This window comes from Macaca nemestrina, chromosome 3, assembly GCF_043159975.1.
Source record: "Macaca nemestrina isolate mMacNem1 chromosome 3, mMacNem.hap1, whole genome shotgun sequence".
Classification (NCBI taxonomy): Eukaryota; Metazoa; Chordata; class Mammalia; order Primates; family Cercopithecidae; genus Macaca; species Macaca nemestrina.
Genome location: NC_092127.1, coordinates 148,033,309 through 148,055,565, shown reverse-complemented (window position 1 = coordinate 148,055,565; position 22,257 = coordinate 148,033,309). Strand labels below are relative to the sequence as shown.

Below are 22,257 nucleotides of genomic sequence, written 5' to 3'. Positions count from 1 at the left end.
TCATTAGTTGATGTAATTTCTTCCTAGCACTGATGGTCTTTACAATTTGGCATGCTTTTGCAGTGGCTGGTACCGGTTTTTCCTTTCCATGTTTAGAGCTTCCTTCAGGAGCTCTTGTAAAGCAGGCCTGGTGGTGACGAGATCTCTCAGCATTTGTACTTCTGTAAAGGGTTTTATTTCTCCTTCACTAATGAAGCTTAGTTTGACTGGATATGAAATTCTGGGTTGAAAATTTTTTTCTTTAAGAATGTTGAATATTGGCCCCCACTCTCTTCTGGCTTGTAGAATTTCTGCCAAGAGATCTGCTCTTAGTCTGATGGGCTTCCGTTTGTGGATAACCCAACCTTTCTCTTTGGCTGCCCTTAACATTTTTTCCTTCATTTCAACTTTGGTGAGTCTGAAAATTGTGTGTCTTGGAGTTGCTCTTCTCGAGGAATGTCTTTGTGACGTTTTCTGTATTTTCTGAATTTGAATGTTGGCCTGACTTGCTAGGTTCTGGAAGTTCTCCTGGATAATATCCTGAAGAATGTTTTCCAACTTTCTTCCTTTCTCCCCATCACTTTCATGTACACCAATAAGATGTAGATTTGTTCTTTTCATATAGCCCCATATTTCTTGGAGGCTTTGTTTGTTTCTTTTTACTCTTTTTTCTCTAAACTTCTCTTCTTGCTTCATTTCATTCATTTGCTCTTCTATCACTGATAGCCTTTCTTCCACTTGATCAAATTGGCTACTGAAGCTAGGGCATGCGTCATGCAGTTCTCATGCCATGGTTTTCAGCTCCATTTGATCATTTAAGGTCTCTACACTGTTTATTCTAGTTAGGCATTCATCTAGTCTTTTTTCAAGGTTTTTAGCTTCTTTGTGATGGATTCGAACATCCTCCTTTAGCTCAGGGAAGTTTGCTATTACTGATCTTCTGAAGCCTTCTTCTGTGAACTCGTCAAAGTCATTCTCCGTCCAGATTTGTTCCATTGCTGGCGAGGAGCTGCATTCCTTTGGAAGAGAAGAGGCACTCTGATTTTTAGAATTTTCAGCTTTTCTGCTCTGGTTTCTCCCCATATTTGTGGTTTTATCTACCTTTGTTTGGTCTTTGATGATGGTGACGTACAGATGGGGTTTTGGTGTGGATGTCCTTTCTGTTTGTTAGTTTTCCTACAGGCCTCAGTGGACTCTGAAATGACTATTCACAGATTTTATACAAAGAGTTTTTCCAATTGCTGAATCAAAAGAATGGTTTAACTCTGTGAGATGAATGCAAACAATGTAAAGCAGTTTCACAGATAACATTTTTCCAATTTTTACTGTGGGATGCTCTTTTTATCTCTGTAGGCTTCAATATGCTCTGAAATATCCCTTTGCATATTCTACAGAAAGTATTTCCAACCTGCAAAATTAAAACAAAGGATTAACTATATGAGATGAATCCATGCATTGTAAAGTGGTTTCACAGATAGCTTCTTTCTGGTTTTTATTGTGGGATATTCACTTTTTCCCTCTAGGCCCAAATGGACTCAGACTTGTATCTTCGCATATTCTACATGAGGAGTGTTTCCACCCTCCTGAATCAAAAAGAAGATTTAACTCTGTGCAAGGAACACACACATCACAAAGTTGTTTCACCAGTGGCTTCTTTCTAGTTTTTATCACAGGATATTCGGCTTTCCCTTATAGGTCTCAATGGGGTCTGAAATATATTTTTGCAGATTGTACAAATAGAGTTTTGCCAACATTCTGAGGTAAAAGAAAGTTTTAGCTCTGTGAGAGGAATCCACACATCACATAGTGGTTTCACAGATATCGTCTTTCAAGTTTTTATTGTGGGATATTCCAATTTTTCCTATAAGCCTCAATCAGTTGTGAAATATTTCACTGCAGATTCCATAAAGAAAGAGGAAACACTCTTTCTGAATCAAAAGAATAGTTTTGATTCCTGCTGAATCAAAAGAATAGTTAAACACTGAGATGAATCCACACATCGCAAAGTGGTTTCACTGATAGCTTCTTTGTAATGTTTATGGCAGGATATTCCACTTTTTCCAGCAGCCCTCAATGGGCTCCAAAATGTCCCTTTGCAGATTTTACAAAAAGAGTGTTTACAATCTACTAAATTACATAGACGATTTTACTCTGTGAGATAAATCCACACATCACAAAATTGTTTTACAGATAACTTCATTCTAGATGTTATTGCCAGATATTCGATTTTTCCCTATAGGCCTTACTGGGCACCGAAGTGTCTCTTCACAGATTCTATACAAAGAGTATTTCCAACCTACTGAAAGTAAAGAAAGATTTAGCTCTGTGAGATGAATCCAAACATCACAAAGTGGTTTCACAGATAGCTTCTTTCTAGTTTTTATCACAGGATATTCAGTTTTTTGTCTAAAGGCCTCAATGAACTTTGAAATAGCTCTTCACAGATTCTGCGTAAAGATTATTTCCAACCTGCTGAATCAAAGAAAATGTTTAACTCTGTGAAATGCATGCACATATCACAAAGCAATTCACAGATACCTTCTTTCTAGTTTTTTTTTTTTTTTTTTTCATGGAATATTTGGTTATTCCCAGTAGGCCTCAGTGAGCTCTGAATTTTTGCTTTGCAGATTTTAGAAAAAGAGCAAATGCAAACTCCTGAATAAAAAGAAGTGTTTAACTTTCTGAGATGAATCCACACATCACAGAAAGTTCTTTCTCATTTTTATCACAGGGAATTCAGTTTTTCCATATAAGCCTCAATGGGCTCCAAATTATCCCTTCACAGATTTTACAAAATAGTGTTTCCAAACCGTTTAAACAAAAGAAAGATGTAGTTCTGTGAGATGAATCTACATATCCTACTGTGGTTTCATGGACAGCTTCCTTGACGTTTTTATCACAGGATATTCTGTTTTTCTCTTTAAGCCTCAATAGGCTCTGAAATGTCCCTTTGCAGATTCTACAAAGAGTGTTTTTAACCTGCTGATTCAAAAGAAAGGTTTAGCTCTGTGAGGTTAATCTAAACATCACAAAGGAGTTTCACAGGTAGCATCTCTCTAGTTTTTATAGCTATGTTTGGTGGTCCCCACAGTCCTCAATCACAGGATATTCAGTTTTTTACTATTGACCTCACTGGACTCTGAAATGTTCCTTCACAGATTCTACAAAAAGAGTGTTTGTTACCTGATGAATCAAAAGACAGAATTAACTCTGTGAGATGAATCCACATATCACAAAGTGGTTTCACATAAAGTTTCTTTCTCATTTTATCATGGGATATTCCATTTTTACCCATAGATCTCAATGAACTCCAAAATATCACTCCACCACTTCTAAACAAACAGTGTTTCTAACTGCTGAATCAAAAGAAAAGTTTACCTATGTGAGATGAATCCACACATTGCAAACAGTATCACAGATAGCTTCTTTCTCATATTTATCATGAAATATTCAGTTTTTCTTCATAGGTGTCCATGAACTCTGAAATGTCCTTTTGCAGATTCTACAAAAAGAATGTTTTCAACATGCTGATTCGCAGATTCTACAAAAAGAGTGTTTCCAGCATGCTGAATCAAAAGAGAGGATTAACCCTGTGAGATGAATAAACTTATCACAAATCAATTCACAAATAGCATCTGTCTATTTTTTATTGCGAGATATTCTGTTATTTTCTATGGATTCCAAGGACTATGATATGTCTCTTTGCAGATTCTACAAAAAGAGTGTATCCAACCTGCTGAATCAAAAGAAAAATTTAACCCTGTGAGATAAACCCACACATCACAGAGTGCTCTCACAGATCACTTCTTTCTAGTTTTTATCATGAGATACTATGATTTTCTCTATAGTCTTAAATGGGCTCTGCAAAATTCCTTCGCAGATTCTACAGAAAGAGTGTTTCCCACCTGAGATGAATCCACACGTTGCAAAGTGGTTTCACAGATATTTTCTTTCTAGTATGTATTGCAGGGTATTCAGTTTTCCCTCTATATCCCAATGGGCTATGAAATATCCCTTCGAACAGTCTACAAAAAGAGTGTTTCCAACCTGCTGAATCAAAAGGAAGGTTTAAATCTGTGAGATGAATCCACACTTCATAAAGCAGTTTGACAGATAGCGTCTTTCTAGTTTTTATTGCAGGATATTCAATTCTTCCTTATTGGACTCAATGGGCTCTGAAATCTTTCATTGAAGATTCTACAAGAAGAGTGCGCCCAACCTGAAGAAAAAAACGAAAGGTTTTCCTTTGTGACAAGAATCCACACATCACACAATGGTTTCAGAGATAGCTTCACTCTAGTTTTTATCACCAGATATTCAGTTTTTCCCTATAGGCCTCAATGAGCTCTGAAATGTTCCTTCGTAGATTCTACAAAAAAAGTGTTTCCAACCTGCTGAATGAAAGATAAGTTTTAACTCTGTGCAGTGAATCCACACATCACAAAGCAGTTTCACCCATAGCTTCTTTCTCATTTTTATGGAGGGATATTTAGTTTTTCCTTGTAGGAATCAACTGACTCTGGAGTGTCCCTTCATAGAATGTACAAAAAGATTATTTCCAACCTGCTAAAAGAAAAAAGAAAGATTTAGCTTAATGAGATGAATCCATGCATCGCAAATTGGTTTTACAGATACCTTCTTTCTAGATTTTATCATGGGATATTTGGTTTTTCCCTACAGACCTCAATGGGCTCTGAAAAGTCCCTTTGCACTTTTTGCCAAAAACGTGTATCCACTCTATTGATTCTACAGAAACCTTTAGCTCTTTGAGATGAATACACACGTTGCCAAGTGGTTTCACAGATAGCATTTTTCGTGTTTTTATCATGGAATAACCAGTTATTCCCTATAGGTCTCAATGGGCTCTGAAATGTACCTTTGCAGATTCTACAAAACAAGTGTTTCCAACCTGCTGAATCAAAAGAATGATTTAGCTCTTTGAGATGAATTCACACATCGCAAAGCAGTTTCACAGATAACTTGTTTTCCATTTTTTTATCATGGGATTTTTTTTTACATGCCTCAATGGGCCCCAAATTGTCCCTTCGCAGATTCTACAAATAGAATGTTTCCAATCTGCTGAATCAAAAGAAAGCTTTAGCACTCTAAGATAAATCCACAATAGCAAAGCAGTCTCACAGATAGCTTCTTTCTAGTTTCTATTATGGAATATTCAGTTTTTGCTTATAGGCCTCAATGGGCTCTGAAATGTCCCTTTGCAGATTCTACAGAAAGAGTGCTTTCAACTTGTGAATAAAAAAACGGGTTTAACTCTATGAGATGAAATCGCACATCACAATGGGATTTGACAGATGGCTTCTTACTAGTTTTTATTGCGGGATATTTGGTTTATTTCTATAGGTCTCAATGGGCTTTGAAATTTCAAAGCTCTGAAATGTCCCTTTGCAGATTCTACTTTTACATCGTGTTGAGGATAAAGAAAGGTTTATCTCTGTGAGATGTATCTATGTATCACAAATAGTTATCACAGATAGCTTCTTGCTATTTTATATCACAAGAAATTTGTTTCTTCCCAATAGGCTCCAATGGGTTTTAAAATGGCTTTTCACAAGTTCTACAAGAAAAATGTTTCCAAACTGCTGAATAAAAGACAAGGGTTAACTGTATGAGATGAATCTACACATCACAAAGCAGTTTCTCGGATAGCTTCTTTCTACTTTTTGTCATAGAACATTCAGATTTCCCTTATATTCCTATATGGGCTCTGAAATGTCCCTTAGTAGATTCTATAACAAGAGTCTTTCCAATCTGCTGAATCAAAAGAAAGGTTTAATTCTGTGACATGAATCCACACATAGGAAAGCAGATTCACAGGTAGCTTCTTCTAGTTTTTATCATAGGATATTCAGTGTCTCTTTTTATAGGCCTCAATGGGCTCCGAAATGTCCCATCACAGATTCCACAAAAAGAGTGTTTCCAACCTGCTAAATCAAAACAAACGTTTTACTCTGTGAGATGAATTCATATGTTGCAAAGCAGTTTCACAGATACCTTCTTTCTAGTTTTCATCATGGAATGTTTGTTTTTTTTTTCTATAGACCTCATTGGATAGGGAAATATCCCTTAGCAAATTCTAAAAAAAAAAAAAATGCTTCCAACCTGCTGAAGTATAAGTAAAGTTTAGCTTTGTAAGATGAACAGACACATAGCAAAGCGATTTCACAGGTAGCTTCTTTCTAGTTTTTATTGTGGGATATTTTGATTTTCCCTGTAGGCCTCAATGGGCTCTGAATTCTCCCTTGGCAGATTTTACAAAAGGAGTGTTATACGACTCAATGGGCTTTGAAATGACTTTTCACAGATTCTACACAAAGAGTATTTCTAACCTGCTGAATCAAAGGAAAGGTTTAACTCCGTGAGACGAATCCACATATCACAAATCAGTTTCACAGATAGCTCCTTTCTCATTTGTGTTTCAGGATATCCTGTTTTTCCCTATAGTACTCAATGGTCTCTGAAATGTCTCTTTGCAGATTGTACAAAAAGAGGGTTTCCAACTTGCTGAATAAAAAGAAATATTTCACTTTTTCAGATGAATCCACACATCACAAAGTTGTTTTACTGAAAGCTTCTTTCCAGTTTTTATCACAGGATATTTATTTATTTATTTTTTCTACAGGCCTTAACGGCCTCTAAAATTTCTCTTAGCATATCACACAAAAAGAATCTCACCTGCTGATTCTAAAGAAAGATTTAGCTATTTCAGATGAATCCACATGTCACCAATTGCTTTCACAGATAGCTTATTTCCTGTTTTTATCATAGAATATTCAGTACTTACCTATAGTCCACAATGGGCTCTGAAATGTCTCTTTGCAGATTCTACGAAAAGAGTGTTTCCAACATGCAGAATCAAAATAAAATTTTAGCTTTTTGAGATGAATCCACACATTACAAAGCTGTTTTACAGATAACTTGTTTCCATTTTTTATCGTAGGACATTTCATTTTGTTCGTGTAGGCTTCAATAGGCTCCAAATTATCCCTTTGCAGATTCTACAAAAAGAGTGCTCCAATCTGCTGAAGGAAAAGAAAGGTTTAGCACTCTGAGACGAATCCGCACATAGCAAAGCAGTTTCACAGATAACTTCTTTCTATTTTTTATCTGGGGATATTCAGTTTTTCCTTATAGGCCTCAATGGGCTCTGTAATGTCCCTTTGCAGATTCTATAAAAAGAGTGTTACAGGACTCAATGGTCTCCTAAATGTCCATTTCCAGATTCTACAAAAAGAGTATTTCCAAGCTACTGAATCAAAAGAAAAGTTTTGCTATATGAGATGAATCCACATAACAAGAAGTTTCACTGACAGCTTCTTTTTAGTTTTTATTATGGGATATTCAGTTTTTCCTTGTAGGATTCAGTGGACACTAAAATATTCCTTTGCAGATTCTACAGAGTGTTTCCAACATGCTGAATCAAAAAATAGATTTAACTCTGCAAGGTGAAGCTACACATCTCAAATTGGTATCACAGATAGCTTCCATCTTGCTGTTTTCCATAGGATATTTGTTTCTTCCACAGACGCTTCAATTGTCTCCAAAATGTCCACTTGCAGAATCTATACAAAGAGTATTTTCAACAGGGTGAATCAAAAGAAAGGTTCAACTCTGTGAGATGAATCCACATATCACAGAGTGGTATCACAGCATTTTTCTAATTTTATTTTTTATGTCAAAATACTGTGTTTACCTTTTTTTAATACTTTAAGTTCTAGGGTACATGTGCACAACATGCAGGTTTGTTACATATGTATACATGTGCCATGTTGGTGTACTGCACCCAATAACTCATCATTTACATTACGTATATCTCCTAATGCTATGCCTCCCCCCTTCCCCCTCCACACAATAGGACCCAGTGTGCGATATTCCCCTTCCTGTATCCAAGTGATCTCATTGTTCAATTCCCACCTATTGGTGAGAACATGTGGTATTTGGTTTTCTGTACTTGTGATAGTTTACTGAGAATGATGGTTTCCAGCTGCATCCAAGTCCCTACAAAGGACACGAACTCATGCTTTTTTATGACTGCATAGTATTCTATGGTGTATATATGCCACATTTTCTTAATCCAGTCTGTCACTGATGGACATTTGGGTTGATTCCAAGTCTTTGCTGTTGTGAATAGTGCCACAATAAACATCCGTGTGCATGTGTCTTTATAACGGCACGACTTAAAATCCTTTGGGTATATCCCCAGTAATGGGATGGCTTGGTCAAATGGTATTTCCAGTTCTAGATCCTTGAGGAATCGCTACACTGTTTTCCAGAATGGTTCAACTGGCTTACAGTCCCATCAAGAGTGTAAAAGTATTCCTATTTCTCCACATCCTCTCCAGCACCTGTTGTTTCCTGATTTTTTAATGATTGTCATTCTAACTGGTGTGAGATGGTATCTCACTGTGGTTTTGATTCACATTTCTCTGATGGAGAGTGATGATGAGCATTTTTTCATGTGTCTGTTGGCTGTGTGAATGTCTTCTTTTGAGAAATGTCTGTTCATATCCTTTGCCCACTTTTCAATGGGGTTGTTTGTCTTTTTCTTGTAAATTTGATTGAGTTCTTTATAGGTTCTGGATATTAGCCCTTTGTCAGATGAATAATTTGCAAAAATTCCCTCCCATTCTGTAGGTTGCCTGTTAACTCTGATGGTAGTTTCTTTTGCTGTGCAGAAGCTCGTTAGTTTAATTAGATCCCATTTGTCAATTTTGGCTCTTGTTGCCATTGCTTTTGGTGTTTTAGACACGAAGTCCTTGTCCATGCCTATGTCCTGAATGGTATTACCTAGGTTTTCTTCTAGGATTTTTATGGTTTTAGGTCTAACATTTAAGTCTCTAATCCATCTTGAATTAATTTTCATATAAGGCGTAAGGAAAGCATCCAATTTCAGCTTTCTACTTAAGGCTAGCCAATTTTCCCAACACCATTTATTAAATAGGGAATCCTTTTCCCATTTCTTGTTTTTGTCAGGTTTGTCAAAGATCAGATGGCTGTAGATGTGTGGTATTATTTCTGAGGACTCTGTTCTGTTCCATTGGTCTATATCTCTGTTTTGGTACCAGTACCATGCTGTTTTGGTCAGGGTAGCCTTGTAGTATAGTTTGAAGTCAGGTAGCATGATGCCTCCAGCTTTGTTCTTTTGGCTTAGGATTGTCTTGACAACCTGGACTCTTTTTTGGTTCCATATGAACTTTAAAGCAGTTTTTTCCAATTCTGTAAAGAATGTCATTGGTAGCTTAATGGGGATGGCATTGAACCTATAAATTACCTTGGGCAGTATGGCCATTTTCACGATATTGATTCTTCCTATCCATGAGCATGGTATGTTCTTCCATTTGTTTGTGTCCTCTTTGATTTCACTGAGCAGTGGTTTGTAGTTCTCCTTGAAGAGGTCCTTTACATCCCTTTTCAGTTGGATTCTTAGGTATTTTATTCTTTTTGAAGCTATTGTGAATGGGAGTTCATTAATGATTGGGCTCTCTGTTTGTCTGTTACTGGTGTATAAGAATGCTTGTGATTTTTGGACATGGAATTTGTGTCCTGAGACTTTGCTGACGTTGCTTATCAGCTTAGGAGATTTTGGGCTGACAATGGGGTTTTCTAAATATACAATCGTGTCATCTGCAAACAGGGACAATTTGACTTCTTCTTTTCCTAATTGAATACCCTTTATTTCTTTCTCTTGCCTGATTGTCCTAGTCCAAACTTCCAACACTATGTTGAATAGGAGTGGTGAGAGAGGGCATCCCTGACTGGTGCCAGTTTTCAAAGGGAATACTTCGAGTTTCTGACAATTCAGTATGATATTGGCTGTAGGTTTGTCATAAATAGCTCGTATTATTTTGAGATACATTCCATCAATACTGAATTTGTTGAGAGTTTTTAGCATGAAGGGCTCTTGAATTTTGTCAAAAGCTTTTTATGCATCTATTGAGATAATCACGTGGATTTTGTCTTTGGTTCTGTTTATATGCTGGATTATGTTGATTGATTTGCATATGTTGAACCAGCCTTGCATCCCAGTTGATCATGGTGGATAAGCTTTTTGATGTGCTGCTGGATTCGGTTTGCCAGTATTTTATTGAGGATTTTTGCACTGATGTTCATCAGGGATATTGGTCTAAAATTCTCATTTTTGTTGTATCTCTGTCAGGCTTTGGTATGAGGATGATGTTGAACTCATAAAATGAGTTCAGGAGGATTCCCTCTTTTTCTATTAATTGGAACACTTTCAGAAGGAATGGTACCAACTCCTCCTTGTACCTCTGATAGAATTCAGCTGTGAATCTGTCTGGTCCTGGACTTGTTTTGGTTGGTAGACTATTGCCTCAATTTCAGAGCCTGCTATTGGTCTATTCAGGGATTCAACTTCTTCTTGGTTTAGTCTTGGGAGAGTATAAGTGTCCAGGAAATTATCCATTTCTTCTAGGTTTTCTAGTTTATTTGCGTAGGGGTGTTTATAGTATTCTCTGATGGTAGTTTGTATTTCTTTGGGGTTGGTGATGATATTCCCTTTATCATTTTTTATTGCATGTATTTGATTCTTCTCTCTTTTCTTCTTTATTAGTCTTGCAAGCAGTCTATCAATTTTGTTGATCTTTTCAAAAAACCAACTCCTGGATTCATTGATTTTTTGGAGGGTTTTTTGTGTCTCTATCTCCTTCAGTTCTGCTCTGATCTAAGAATGTTATTTCTTGCCTTCTGTTAGCTTTTGAATGTGTTTCCACTTGCTTCTCTAGTTCTTCTAATTGTGATGTTAGGGTGTCAATTTTAGATCTTTCCTGCTTTCTCTTGTGGGCATTTAGTGCTATAAATTTCCCTCTACACACTGCTTTAAATGTGTGCCAGAGATTCTGGTATGTTGTATCTTTGTTTTCATTGGTTTCAAAGAACATCTTTATTTCTGCCTTCATTTCGTTACGTACCCAGTAGTCATTCAGGAGCAGGTTGTTCAGTTTCCATGTAGTTGAATGGTTTTGATTGAGTTTCTTAGTCCTGAGTTCTAGTTTGATTGCACTGTGATCTGAGAGACAGTTTGCTACTATTTCTGTTCTTTTACATTTGCTGAGGAGTGCTTTACTTCCAACTATGTGGTCAATTTTGGAATAAGTGTGATGTGGTGCTGAGAAGAATGTATATTCTGTTGATTTGGGGTGGAGAGTTCTGCAAATGTCTATTAGGTCTGCTTGGTGCAGAGTTCAGTACAATTCGTGGATATCCTTGTTGACTTTCTGTCTCGTTGATCTGTCTAATGTTGACAGTGGGGTGTTAAAGTCTCCCATTATTGTTATATGGGAGTCTAAGTCTCTTTTTAAGTCTCTAAGGACTTGCTTTATGAATCTAGGTGTCTTGTATTGGATGCATATATTTTTATGATAATTAGGTCTTCCTGATGAATTGATCCCTTTACCATTATGTAATGGCCTTCTTTGTCTCTTTTGATCTTTGATGATTTAAAATCTGTTTTATCAGAGACTAGGATTGCAACCCCTGCTTTTTTTTTGTTTCCCATTTACTTGGGAGATCTTCCTCCATCCCTTTATTTTGAGCCTATGTGTGTCTCTGCATGTGAGATGGGTCTCCTGAATACAGCAAACTGATGGGTCTTGACTCTTTATCCAATTTGCCACTCTATGTCTTTTAATTGGAGCATTTAGTCCATTTACATTTAAGGTTAATATTGTTATGTGTGAACTTGATCCTGTCATTATGATATTAGCTGGTTATTTTGCTCACTAGTTGATGCAGTTTCTTCCTAGCATCGAAGGACTTTATATTTTGACATGTTTTTGCAATGGCTGGTACCTGTTATTCCTTTCCATGTTTAATACTTCCATCAGGATCTCCTGTAGGGCAGACCTGGTGGTGACAAAATCTCTAAGCATTTGCTTGTCTGTAAAGGCTTTTTTTTGTCCTTCACTTATGTAACTTAATTTGGATGGATTTGAAATTCTGGGTTGAAAATTCTTTTCTTTAAGAATGTTGAATATTGGCCCCCACTCTCTTCTTGCTTGGAGAGTTTCTGCTGAGAGATCTACTGTTAGTCTGATGGGCTTCCCTTTGTGGGTAACCCGACCTTTCTCTCTGGCTGCCCTTAACATTTTTTCCTTCATTTCAACTTTGGTGAATCTGACAATTACGTGTCTTGGAGTTGCTCTTCTCGAGGAGTATCTTTGTGGCATTCTCTGTATTTCCTGAATTTGAATGTTGGCCTGCCTTACTAGGTTGGGGAAGTTCTCCCGGGTGATATCCTGCAAAGTGTTTTCCAACTTGGTTCCATTTTCCCCCTCGCTTTCAGGCACACTAATCAGACGTAGATTTGGTCTTTTCACATAATCCCATATTTCTTGGAGGCTTTTTTCATTTCTTTTTACTCTTTTTTCTCTACACTTCTCACTTCCTTTCATTCATTTGATCTTCAATCGCTGATACTCCTTCTTCCAGATGATCGAGTCATTTACTGAAGCTTGTGCATTTGTCATGTAGTTCTTGTATTATGGTTTTGATCTCTATCAGTTCTTTTAAGGACTTCTTTAAGTTGGTTATTCTAGTTAGCCATTCATCAAATCTTTTTTCAAAGTTTTTAGTTTCTTTGCCCTCGTCACGTAGTTTCTCCTTTAGCTCTGAGACATTTGATCGACTGAAGCCTTCTTCTCTCAACTCGTCAAAGGCATTCTCCATCCAGCTTTGTTTTATTGCTGGCAATGAGCTGGGTTCCTTTGGAGGAAGAGATATGCTCTGATTTTTTGAATTTCCAGCTTTTGTGCCCTGCTTTTTCCCCATCTTTGTGGTTTTATCTGCCTTTGGTCTTTGATGATGGTGACATACTGATGGGGTTTTGGTGTGGGTGTCCTTTCTGTTTGTTAGTTTTCCTTCTAACAGTCAGGACTCTCAGCTGCAGGTCTGTTGTAGTTTGCTTGAGGTCCACTCCAGTCCCTGTTTTCTTGGGTATCAGCAGCGGAGGCTGCAGAAGATAGAATATTGCTGAACCGTGAGTGTTGCTGTCTGATTTTTGATCTGGAAGCTTCGTCTCAGGAGTGTACCCTCCATGTGAGGTGTGAGGTGTCAGTCTGCACCTAGTGGGGAATGTCTCCCACTTAGGCTACTCAGGGGTCAGGAACCCACTTGAGCAGGCAGTCTGTCCATTCTCAGGTCTCAAAATCTGTGCTGGGAGATCCACTGCTTTCTTCAATGCTGTCATACAGGGGCATTTACCTCTGCCAAAGTTTCTGCTGCTTTTTGTTTAGCTATGCCCTGTCCCCAGAGGAGGAGTCTACAGAGGCAGGCCATCTTCCTTGAGCTGTGGTGGGCTCCACCCAATTCGAGCTTCCTGGCAACTTTGTTTATCTACTTAAGCCTCAGCAATTGCAGGCGCCCCTTCCCCAGCCTTGTTGCTGCCTTGCAGTTAGATCTCAGAAGGCTGTGCTAGCAATGAGGGAGGCTCCGTGGGCATGGGACCCTCTGGGCCACGTGTGGGATATAATCTCCTGGTGTGCCATTTGCTAAGACCCTTGGTAAAGTGCAGTATTAGGGTGGGAGTTACCCAATTTTCCAGGTGTTGTGTGTCTCAATTTCCTTTGGCTAGAAAAAGGAATTCCCTTCCCCCTTGCACTTCCCAGGTGAGGTGATGCCTCACCCTGCTTCAGCTCTCACTAGTCAGGCTGCACGCATGGTCAGCACCAACTGTCCAACATGATCAAGTGAGATGAGCTTGGTACCTCAGTTGAAAATGCAGAAATCACCCATCTTCTGTGGCACTCACACTGGGAGCTGGAGCCTGGAGCTGTTCCTATTTGGCCATCTTGGGCACGCCTCCACTTTTTTCTAATTTTAATCACAGAATATTCTGTTTTCCACTGTAGGACTCAATGAGCTTCAGAATGTTTCTTTGTATATTGTACAAAAACAGCATTTGCAACCAGCTTAATAAAAAGGAAGATTTAGCTTTATGAGGTGATTTCACACATCACAAACCAGTTTCACAGATTTCTTCTTTCTAGTTTTTATCATGGGATATTTGGTTTTCCCTGTGTGTTTCAATGGGCTATGAAATGTCCCTTCACAGATTCTACAAAAAGAATGTATCCTCCCTGTTGATTCAAAAGAAAGCTTTGGCTCTGTGAGATGAACCCACAGATTGCCAAATGATTTCACAGATAGCTTCTTTCAAGTTTTCATCAAGGAATATTCAGTTTTTCTCTTTAGACCTTAATGGACTCCAAAATGTCCCTTCCCAGAATGTAAAAAACAGTGTTTAACCAACCTGCTGAATGGAAAGAAAGATTTTGCTTTGTGAGATGAGTCCAAATATCATGAAGTTATTTCACAGGTTTCTTCTATGTTTTATCACTTGATATTAGGTTTTTCCCTTTTGACTTCAATGGGTTTTGAATTATCCCTAGCAGATTCTACAAAAAGAATATTTTCATTCTACTGAAGCAATGAATGGTTTAGCACCATGAGGTGAATCCACACATCACAAAGCAGTTTCACAAATAATTTCTTTCTAATTTTTATCATGAGATATTCAGTTTTTCCCTATAGGCCTCAAAGGGTTCCGAAATGTCCTTTCACAGATTCTACAAAAAGAGTGTTTCCAACCTGCAGAATCAATAAAAAATTTTAACTCTGTGAGATGAATTCAATATCACAAAGTGGTTTTACAGATAGTTTCTTTATAGTTTTTAATCATGGGATATTCAGTTTATCCCCATAGTCCTCAAAGGGCTCTGAAATGTTCTTTTGCAGATTCTTCAAAAAGAGTGTTTCCAACCTGCTGAATCAATCAAAAGGTGTAACTCTGTGAGATGAACCTGATGTCACAAAGTGGTTTTACAGATAGCTTCTTTCTAGTTTTTATTGCGGGATATTCAATTTTTCCCACTAGTCCTCAAGGGGCTCTGAAATGTCCCTCCACAAATTCTACACCAAGAGTGTTTCCAACCTGCTGATTCAATACAACGGTTTACCTCTGTGACATGAATTCACACATCAGAAAGTGGTTTCAAAGATAGCTTTTTCTAGTGTTTATTTTAGAATGTTTCCATTTTCCCAATAGGCCTCTATTGACTCTGAAATGTCCCTTGGCAGATTCTAAAAAAAGTGTGTTTCCAACCTGCTGAATCAAGAGAAAGGTTTAAATATTTGAGATAAATACACACATGAAGCAATTTCACAGATGACTTCTTAATAGTTTTTCTCATGAAATTTTTGATTTTTCTGTGTTGGCCTCAATGGGTACTGAAATGTTTCTAGCAGAGTCTACAGAAAAAGAGTTTCCACTCTGCTGAATCAAAAGAAAGGTTTAACACTGTGAGGTGAATTGCAAAGCAGCTTCCCAGATAACTTCTCTGTAACTCTTATCACCAAACATTCAATATTTCAATGTAGGTTTTCATGAGCTCCAAAATGTCCCTTGTCAGATTCTACACAAAGAGAGTTTCCAACTTACTGGTCAAAATAAAGTTTTAACTCTCTGAGCTGAATCCACCCCATCACAAAGCAGTTTCACAGATAGATTCTTTGTACTTTTTATGGGTTATTCGAGTTTTCCCTATAGGTCTCAATGGAATCTGAAATGTCCCTTCATAGATTGTACAAAAAGAGAGATTCCAACCTGCTGAATCAAGAGAAATGTTTAACTTTGTGAGATAAATTAACACATCACAAATCAGTTTCACAGGTAGCTACTTTCTGATTTTTATTGTCAGATACTCGAGTTTTAACTAGAGGTTTCAATGTGCCCCAAAATGCCCCTTTGCAGGTTCTTCCAGAAGAGTGTTTTCTACCTGCTGAACCAAATAAGAAGTTTTACTCTGTTGATGAATTCATATATCACAAGGCAGTTTCACAGATTTTTACTTTCTAGCTTATATTGCTGGATATGTGGTTTTTCCCTAAAGGCTTCAGTGGGTTCCAAAATGTCTTTTCCCAGATTCTACATGAAGAGATTTTCCAACCTACTGAATCAAAAGAAATGTTTAACTCTCTATGATGAATTTACACATTGCAAAGAGGATTCACAGATAGCTTCTTTGTAGTTGTTATCATGGGATAATTTTTTTTTTCCTATACCCTCAATGTACGCCAAAATGACCCTTTGCAGATTCCACAAAAACAGTGTTTCCAACCTGCTAAATCAAAAGAATTGATTAACTCTGTGAGATGAGTCCACACATTGCAAAGCTGTTTCACATATAGCTTCTTGCTAGTTTTTATTGCGAGATATTTGGTTTTTCCCTATAGGCCCCAAAGGGTTTCAAATGTTTCCACAAAGATTCTATAATAAGATTGCTTCCATCTTGCAGAGTTAATAGAAAGTTTGGACTTTGGGAGATGAATTCAAACATCACAAAGCCGTTTCACAGATAGCTTCTTTCTAGTTTTTGTCATGGGGTTTTTGGTTTTTCCCTATAGGCCTCAATGAGCTCTGAAATGTCTCTTAGCAGATTCTACAAAAACAGTATATTGAACCTGCTGAATGAAAACAAAGGTTTAACTCTGTGAGATAAATCCACACATCACAAAGTAGTTTTATAGATTGCTTCTTTCTAGTTTTTATCTAGGGATATTTTGCTTTTCCCGACAGTTCTCAATGGGTGCTGAAATGTCCTTTTGCTAATTCCACACAAAAAGTTTTCCTAATCTGCTGAATCACAAAAAAAGTTTTAATCTGTGAGATGAATTCACACATTGCAAATCAGTTTCACACATATCTTCTTTCTAGTTTTTATCATGGGATATTTTGTTTTATTCCTATAGGCCTCATTGTTCTCTGAAATGTCCCTTTGCAGATTTTATAAAGAGAATGATTCCAATCTGTTGAATCAAAGGATAGGTTTATCTCTGTGAGATGAACACACGCATCACAAAGCAGTTTCTCAGATAGCTTCTTTCTAGTTTTTATCGCGGGATATTCATTTTTTCACTATAAGTCCCAGTGAGCTGTGAAACGTCCCTTCACAGATTCTACAAAAAGTGTGTTTCCAACCTGCTGAATCAAAAGAAGATTTAGCTCTGTGAGATGAATCCACACATCACAATGTGGTTTCACAGATAGCTTCTTTCTAGTTTTTATTGTGGTAAATTCTGCTTCTCCCTCAAGGCCTCAGTGGGCTCCAAAATGTCCCTTCACCAATTCTACAAAAAGAGGCTTCCTACATGCTGTATTAACATAACAGTTTAACTCTGAGAGATGAATCCACACATCACAAAGCATTTTCACAGAGAATTTCTTTGTATTTATTAATGTAAGATGTTTGGTTTTCCCTGTGGCCCTCAGTTTTGAAATGTCACTTCTCAGATTCTAGAGAAAGAGTGTTTCCAATCTGCAGAATCAAAAGAAAGCTTTAGCTCTGTGAGATGAATCAACACATCCCAATGCAGTTTCACAGATACCTTCTTAGTAGTTTTTATCATGGGATATTCAGTTTTTCTTTTTATGCTTCTGGGAACTGTGAAATGTACCTTTACAGAATCTATTTATTAAAAAAGTGTTTCCAACCTACTGAATGTAAAGAAAGGTTTAGCACTGTGAGGTGAATTCACATATTGCACAGTGGTTTCACGTATAGTTTCTTCTAGTTTTTCTAATATATTTGGTTTTTTCCTACAGACCTCAATGGAATCTGAAAATACCTTCACAGTTTCTACAAAAAAAATTTCCAACCTGATGCATCGAAATAAAAATTTAACTATTTAAAAAGAATCCATATATCACAAAGCAGTTTCGCAGATAGCTTCTTTCTAGATTTTATTGTGAGACATTCAGATTTTTTCTATAGACATTAACGTGCTCTGTAATATCCCTTCACAGATTCTACAAAAGGAGTGTTTTCCATCAGCTGAATGAAAAGAAAAATTTAACTCTGTAAGACGAATCCACACATTGTAAAGGTGTTTCAGATGGAGGATCCATATAGTTTTTACCATGGTATAGTCAGTTTTTCTCAATAGGCATCAAAGGGCTCCAAAATGTCCTTTGACAGATTCTACAAAAAGAGTGTATCCAACCGACTGAATTAAAAAAAAAATGTACAGCTCAGTGAGATGACTCCACACATCAGCAAGTGGTTTCACAGATAGCTTCTTTCTATTTCTTATGGTCAGATATTCCGTATTTCCCTGTAAGCATGAATGGGCTCTGAAATGTACTCTCAAAAATTCTACAAAAAAGATTGTTTCTACCTGCTGAATCAAAAGAAAGGTTTACCTCTATGAGATGAATCCACCCATTGCAAAGTGGTTTCACAGATTCTGTCTAGATTTCATCATGGGATATATGTTTTTTACTATAAGCCTCAGTGGCCTGTGTAATGTTCCTTCACATATTCTACAAAAAGAGTTTACCAGCCTGCCAAATCAAAAGAAAGGTTTAACTCTGTGAGATGAATGTGTGCATCACAAAGAGGTTTCACAGATAGTTTGATACTAGTGTTTATTGTGGGATATTCACTTTTTCCCTATAGGCCTTAATGGGTTTCAGGTTGTTTTTTAACAGATTCTTGAAAAAAAGTGTTTCCAATCTGCTGAATCAGAAGAAATGTTTACATCTGTGAGATTTCCAACATGCTGAATCAAGTGAGAGATGAATCCACATATCACAAAGTGGTTTCACAGAGACTTACTTTCTAGTTTTTATCTGGGGATATTCGGTTTTTCACTATAGGCCTGAATGAACTTTCAAATGTCCCTTCACAGATTCTGCAAAAAGAGTGTTTCCAATCCGCTGAAGGAGAAGAAAGGTTTAACTTTGTAAGATGAACCCACTCATCTCAAAGTAGATTCACTGATACCTTATTTCTAGTTTTTTATCACAGAATATTTAGTTTTTTCCAATATGCCTTAATGGGGACCGAAATGTCCATTCACAGATACTACAAAAAGAGTGAATCCAACCTACTGAATCAGAAGAAAGGTTTATCTCTGTGAGATGAATGCACACGTCACAGAGTAGTTTCACAGATAGCTTCTTTCTGGTTTTTAACGCAGAATATTCAATTTTTTCCTATAGGCCTCAAAGGACTCCAAAATGTACCTTTGCAGATTCTACAAAAAGAGTGTTTCCAATGTGTTGAATGAAAATAAAGCTTTAACTCTGTAAGGTGAATCCACACATTGCAAAGCAGCTTCACAGATAGCTGCTTTCTAGTTTTTATTTTGGGATATTCAGTTTTTCCTTATAGGCCCAATGGGGGTCTGAAAGGTTCCTTTGCAGATTCTACACACAGAGTGTTTCCAACTGGCTGAATCAAAAGAAAAGTTCAACTCTGTGAGATGAATCCACACTACACAAAGCTTTTTCACAGATAGCTTTTGTTCAGTGTTTATCATGGGATATTAGTGTTTTTTCCAGTAGGCCACAATAGGCTCCAAAAAGTCTTTTCACTGACTCTACAAAAAGAGTGTTTCTAACCTGCTGAATCAAAAGGAATTTTTAGCTCTGTGAGATGAATCCACGCATCACGAAGTGGATTAACAGATAACTTCTTTCAAGTTTTTATTGTGAAACATTTGGTTTTTCTCTGTAGGCCTCAAAGGGCTCCAAATTTTTTTGCAGATTCTAAAACAACATTGTATCCTGAAGGGGTAGCCTGACCCTCCACACCTGTGGGCATTTCTCGTCAGGTGGAATGAGAGACTTGAGAAAAGAAAAAGGCACAGAGACAAAGTATGGAGAAAGAAAAGTGGGCCCAGGGGACCAGCGCTCAGCATATGGAGGACCCGGGCCCGCGCTGGTCTCTGAGCTCCCTCAGTATTTATTGATCATTATCTTTACCATCTCAGAGAGGGGGAAGTGGCAGGACAATAGGGTCATAGTAGGGAGAAGGTCAGCAAGAAAACATATGAACAAATATCTCTGTGCCATGAATAAGTTTAAGGAAAAGTGCTGTGTTTTGATGTGCATATATGCAAACATCTCCATAAACATTTTCAATGCATAAAGAGCAGCATTGCTGCTAGCACATCACACCTCCAGGTGGTTTTCTCCTATCTCAGTAAATAGAACGTACAATCGGATTTCACACCAAGATATTCCGTTGCCCAGGGATGGGCAGGAGACAGAGGCCTTCCTCTATCTCAACTGCAAAGAGGCCTTCCTTCCTCTTTTACTAATCCTCCTCAGCACAGACCACTTACGGATGTTAGGCTGGGGAACACTGAGGTCTTTCCCACGAGGCCATGTCCTTCCCACGAGGCCATATTTCAGACTATCACATGGGGAGAAACCTTGTACAATACCTAGCTTTCCTAGGCAGAGATCCCTGTGGCTTTCTGCAGTGTTTGTGTCCCTGGGTACTTGAGATTAGAGAACAGTGATGACTTTTAACAAGCATACTGCCTTCCAGCACTTGTTTAGCAAAGCACATCCTGCACAGCCCCAGATCCGTTAAACCTTGAGTAGACACAGCACAGGTCTCTGCAAGGACAGGTTTGGGGGTAGGGTTACAGATTAACAGTATCTAAAGGCAGAAGAATTTTTCTTAGTACAGAACATAATGGAGTCTCTTGTGTCTACTTCTTTCTACATAGACACAGTAACAGTCTGATTTCTCTTTCTTTTCCCCATAGTATCCAACCTGCTGAATTGAAAAACGGCTTCAATTTTGTCACGTTAGATCCTGGGAAGACTCTGCCTGAAGCCTTTGATTATTGCACTGTTTGGCTACAAACAGTGCCTGGAGAAATAGACAGCAAAAGTGGTATTCCACCTTCTTTTATAACACTACAGATTAAAGACTTTCTGAATGGACCAGGTAAGAAAGTCATCAATCACATCACAAACATCTCATTTTCATGTATGAGTTTGAGTTAATAAATGAGAGAAAAACTGGTTAAATAATTGTATGCAAGCTTCATTGTTTCATTTGTTTGTACACATAAACAAGCACTCGTGTTGAAAAAGATAAACTATCACTGTACAATGTGGGATGACAAAACCATGTTTTCCAGAACTAGGACAAAGAGGAAAAAAAAATGTTCAAATCTGAATTCATATTATGAATGAGGGAAGGTAAAGTTTCTGTATTCTGAGCTGCTGTTAACAGTTTAATAGTTGGATATTTTTAAAAATGTGATATTAAAAACAAATTAAATGAAAAAAGGGTAATTTTGTCAGCTTAAAAAAAAGCATATACATTTTCAAAGATACAGTAGATTAGTACTACTTATGGGCTATTTGATCTGTTTCAGAGTTTTACTGACATTACAACCACTTTTTACTGCCAGGCCTTTGAAGTTAACCTCAGTAGCTTTCCTATAACCTTCTTTAATGATAAAATTGGTCAGTCTCTTAATAATCCTAATTATAATGAAAATTAGCTGTTTCTGTTTTGACTTTTTTTCTGTTTAATACTATGTATTTTTAAAATCTGGGTAATATTGTATATTTTTTAAAAAGTATTTTTGGTTATTGGTTGTGGCAAACTGAATTTGCTTTTTAATACTTAGGAATCCACAGCTTTTATTGAAATAGCTCTTTTAATAAAAACGACTGCTGTATCTTGGCGTACAGTGTAGTACGCTTTTAAAAAACTTCTAAATATTCACAGTTTTTCTTTAATTTCATGATTGTTTTACTTTCTGTGTTTTAATGGTCTCTGAATGTCAGTTTTATAGGGATGTTCTTGCCATAGAGTCCATCTATTCCATTTTCAGTCTATTTGAAATGTGTTATTAAAGTATTATTTATTTTAGGTTTTATTGATTGGATTGCTTTCAAGAACAGCATTTACATACAGTGTATTATAGTCAACATATGGCTCTTTAGTATCGCTGTCATATGTGAAGTGGGCATATAAATTCTGCTTTGGAATTTGTATTTCTTGATCTTATCATGTGATCCTTATGAAATTTGGCACATATGAACCTTATGTGATTTCAAAGAAAATGCTGAAAGCACTTGATCATGATGTTAGATCTATGTGGTCAAGATCAAACACTAAGCTAGTGCACTCTTCTCTTTTTATATCATCAGTGATTTTTAAAGCAGTGAGAATATGCATAGTAGATCCATTGCATAGTAACACTGTGCTATTCTCTCTTTTAAATATAATGGTCAAGTCTGGTGAAAGGATGATTAAAAAGTCTTTGCTAGTAGGATCTAGAATCAGTTTGTAGGAGCTATGTGACCTGCTAGGACCTGTGCATCTATTTTGGGTCCCATCACTGCAGCTATCATCAAAAGTGGTTATTATCAGGTAAGTAGTACCATATAAATCTAAACAAGGAGACATAACTCATCATTTTGAAGAGAAT

General features: G+C 37.2%; 1 protein-coding gene across 4 annotated transcripts in view; it reads left to right on the top strand.

The window, feature by feature from the left end:
- Positions 1 to 22,257, top strand: part of LOC105464787 (cell wall biogenesis 43 C-terminal homolog) — a 140,913-nt gene that overhangs the window by 104,906 nt on the left and 13,750 nt on the right. For 2 of the 4 annotated variants that reach the window (XM_071093607.1, XM_011712846.3), the window contains one exon: positions 20,572 to 20,756. In XM_071093607.1, coding sequence (XP_070949708.1) covers positions 20,572 to 20,756 — 185 coding nt within the window. Of the gene's footprint in view, positions 1 to 3,478; positions 3,590 to 18,499; positions 18,580 to 20,571; positions 20,757 to 22,257 lie in introns of those variants that run through there. The other 2 variants (XM_071093609.1, XM_071093608.1) reach the window with 2 other exon arrangements.